We start from the raw sequence: 2,921 nt of genomic DNA on the forward strand, positions 1-2,921 counted from the left end.
GGGCTCAAGTGATTCTCATGCCTCTGCCTCCCAAGTAGCTGGGACTATAGCCACCTGCTACAATGCCTGGCTATTTTTTGGTTGCAGCCATCATTGTTGTTTGGCAGGCCCGGGCTGGATTCGAACCCACCAGCTCAGGTATATGTGGCTTGCACCTTAGCCACTTGAGCCACAGGCGCTGAGCCTGCCCAGCTATTTTTTTGTTGCAATTTGGCCGGGGCCGGGGCTGGGGCCCTACCCAATGAGAGATAGGCACCACCTCCTTTTTCTTTCGTAAGGGACAGGATCTCACTATTTTACCTAAGACTAGACTCAAACAATCCTCCTGACTCAGCCTCCCAAGCAGACTAGACTACAGCACATGCTGCAGCACCCACCTATAATTTCCTTCTAAGTATAATCTTTCCTATAAGTGAAGAGAACTGCTATTCAGGCCTACGAAGAGAAAGAATAAGATGCTGTAAAGGGTGAGCAGGCTATAGAGGAAAGCATAGTGGTGATGGATTAAAGGTCAAGAGAGCTGAGTTACATAAATTTAGCTTGCGCTGGTGCTGGTCCAGCAGCCAAACACTGAACAGCCAAGCATGCTCAATTCCAGTGGCTACCTAATGTGCATGAGAAAAAGCATTATTAACACTAAAGAAAAAGCCCCTGTTCACAACAGCTATTCCTAAAGGACTGTGTAATCATGAACAGTGCTCTCTAAAAAAACACTGACAAAGACATTAACTTTTGAAGTTCAATAGATGAAGAACCCCTCACTTTCTATGCCCTCTGTTCCCTCCTGTACAAAATTCCTGAGGCAAAGAACTATAATGTCAGTGCAGCTGACCTAAGCTCTGACACTTGCCATTACCTCTTGCTGCTTCTCCTCATTGGGGTAGGTGTCTATAAATACTCCCAGCCCCACAAATTTGTCCATGTTTCCAAACACAGGCCCTAGAGAGAGAGAACAGACGATGAACAATGAAATAAAGCCAAGAGTTGATAAAGGAAATACATATCACTATGATAGAGAAAAAAGTGAAATTCAAATGATTCCCAGGCTACTCATGAGATGAGAAAACATATGTAAAAGTATCCAGCAAAGTGCATAGCCTATAACAAGTGCCAGTTACAGTTGTTTGTTGCTGAAGGCAGGGGAGAGAAAAAAGGCTGCTATAACCTGATTTAGCACTATGGTAGCTCCTCGATCCAAACTGGTTGCTAAGGTGCCCCTATAGAATTCTGCTTCACAAACACTTGGTGAAGATTATGCCCCCAAGAGAGAACTGAATTCCCAAGTTCTACTTCTTATTGCAAAAGAGATCAGGTAAAATAAGGTTGAGCCTGCCACCTACATGGAGCAATGGCTCCTATACAATAAGGAAAAATAGATAACTCTTCTCTGACTCAGCAGTGCTGAGACAATTCACTGTACATCACCAAAAGAAATCATCAGTGTTCAGGAGAGCCAGTGCTTTCAACCAGCCAATGGGCCAGGTAGTTTCACAGGGAAACTCAGAAGGAACTAACAAGGAAGGAATCACTCTAGGATGAGTCAAGTTCAGCTGCTTATTAAGATTCAGACCCCATTCTAGAGACTAGACAGGCCAAGGTTGATCCACAGACATCAAAGGAAAGGAAAAACTTCTGGTGTTGTGGGGAAGAAAAAGAAGTCACAAGAAAATGCAGGCCTGTCACATCCACTCAAGAACAACCCACAGTCCCAATACCTGGCTGCATGCGATCCTTTGTGTACCAGATTGCCAAGCCATCCCCATGCAAATTCTTCTTTCCTTGTCCATGGATTTTGAAGTGTACCTGCAACTCCCAGTCTCTCAGGAAACATGGCTAAAAGGAGAAAAAGACTGAAATCAATGAGTAGTATGAAATACAAAAGCCCTCATCAACAGTCTACAGACTTAGAAAACATAAATGCAGGCAACACGAGGTAATGACTAAAATTAAAATTTAAGACTTGCTAAGTGTTCACATCATACAATTAAATGGGTTGAGCCATTCAACTGCTTAAAAGACTAATATTGGGAAGCTGAGGCAAGAGAACAGCTTAAGCCTAAGAGTTTGAGGTTGCTGTGAGCTGTGACGCCATGGCAGTCTACTGAGGGTGACAAAATCAGACTCTGTCTCAAAAAAATAAATAAATAAAATAAAAGACTAATATGAAAAGTGAATAAACTTCCCAATTATCTTCTAACATACTCCAGCCGGTTAGTACTCCAAAGCTAGAAAAGACAAGAGTATGCCAAGCCAAACTCCTGTGACCCTAAATCTATTCAGCCTACAGAATACAGATGGCTCAATTAATACTCATGTGCAACTTAGGATCACCCCTTAGACAGAAAGAGCCCAAAAAGCTTAAAGAAGGCCAAAGTCTCACTCATTATAAAAGAATAAGAAAAGCCAAGTCATTATGCAAAGAATTAGCAGATACTATAAACAACTCTAATTAGCCAGACTTGGCCCTCTGCCAAGCTGAGGGGCAAGCCAGAATTCCCATGAGGGTAAGTTACAGTGCCCCGAATCTTCATGCCCCTGGCTGAGAACCATCTATGCACAAGAAAAGAACACCATCTGCACCACAGGAGAGCCTCTGGTAGGAAAACATTAAGGACGTGGATACTAACAAGACTCCGTTTTTCTTTCTTGAATTGTGAATCAAAACCTTGTAAAAATAGAAGAGGCAAAAGGCTTTTTAAGGGCTCTAAATAGCTGAGCAATTTCAAGGAGAAACTGGAGTAGGTATTTGGTTTAGGAAGACTTTTGATTAAAAGTCCACTGTGGGTTCAGCACCTGTGGCTCAAGTGGCTAAGGCACCAGCCACATACACGTAAGGTAGTGGGTTCGAATTCAGCCCGGGCCCACCAAACAACAATCATGGCTGCAACCAAAAAATAGCCAGGCGTTGTGGCGGGCGCCTG

The 2,921-nt window shown here is 43.3% G+C and overlaps 1 protein-coding gene across 6 annotated transcripts in view; it reads right to left on the reverse strand.

Annotated features, from left to right (window-relative positions):
• LMAN2L (lectin, mannose binding 2 like) overlaps window positions 1-2,921 on the reverse strand; it is a 34,523-nt gene that overhangs the window by 26,863 nt on the left and 4,739 nt on the right. For 3 of the 6 annotated variants that reach the window (XM_023518808.1, XM_003799276.3, XM_023518807.1), the window contains 2 exons: window positions 1,716-1,833; window positions 857-939 (listed from right to left, as the gene is read on the reverse strand). In XM_023518808.1, coding sequence (XP_023374576.1) covers window positions 857-939; window positions 1,716-1,725 — 93 coding nt within the window. In that variant the 5' untranslated portion in view covers window positions 1,726-1,833. The remainder of the gene's footprint in view (window positions 1-856; window positions 940-1,715; window positions 1,834-2,921) is intronic. The other 3 variants (XM_023518809.1, XM_023518810.1, XM_023518811.1) reach the window with 1 other exon arrangement.

The sequence above is a fragment of the Otolemur garnettii genome, unplaced genomic scaffold (genome assembly GCF_000181295.1).
Source record: "Otolemur garnettii isolate 467f Iridium unplaced genomic scaffold, OtoGar3 scaffold00148, whole genome shotgun sequence".
Classification (NCBI taxonomy): Eukaryota; Metazoa; Chordata; class Mammalia; order Primates; family Galagidae; genus Otolemur; species Otolemur garnettii.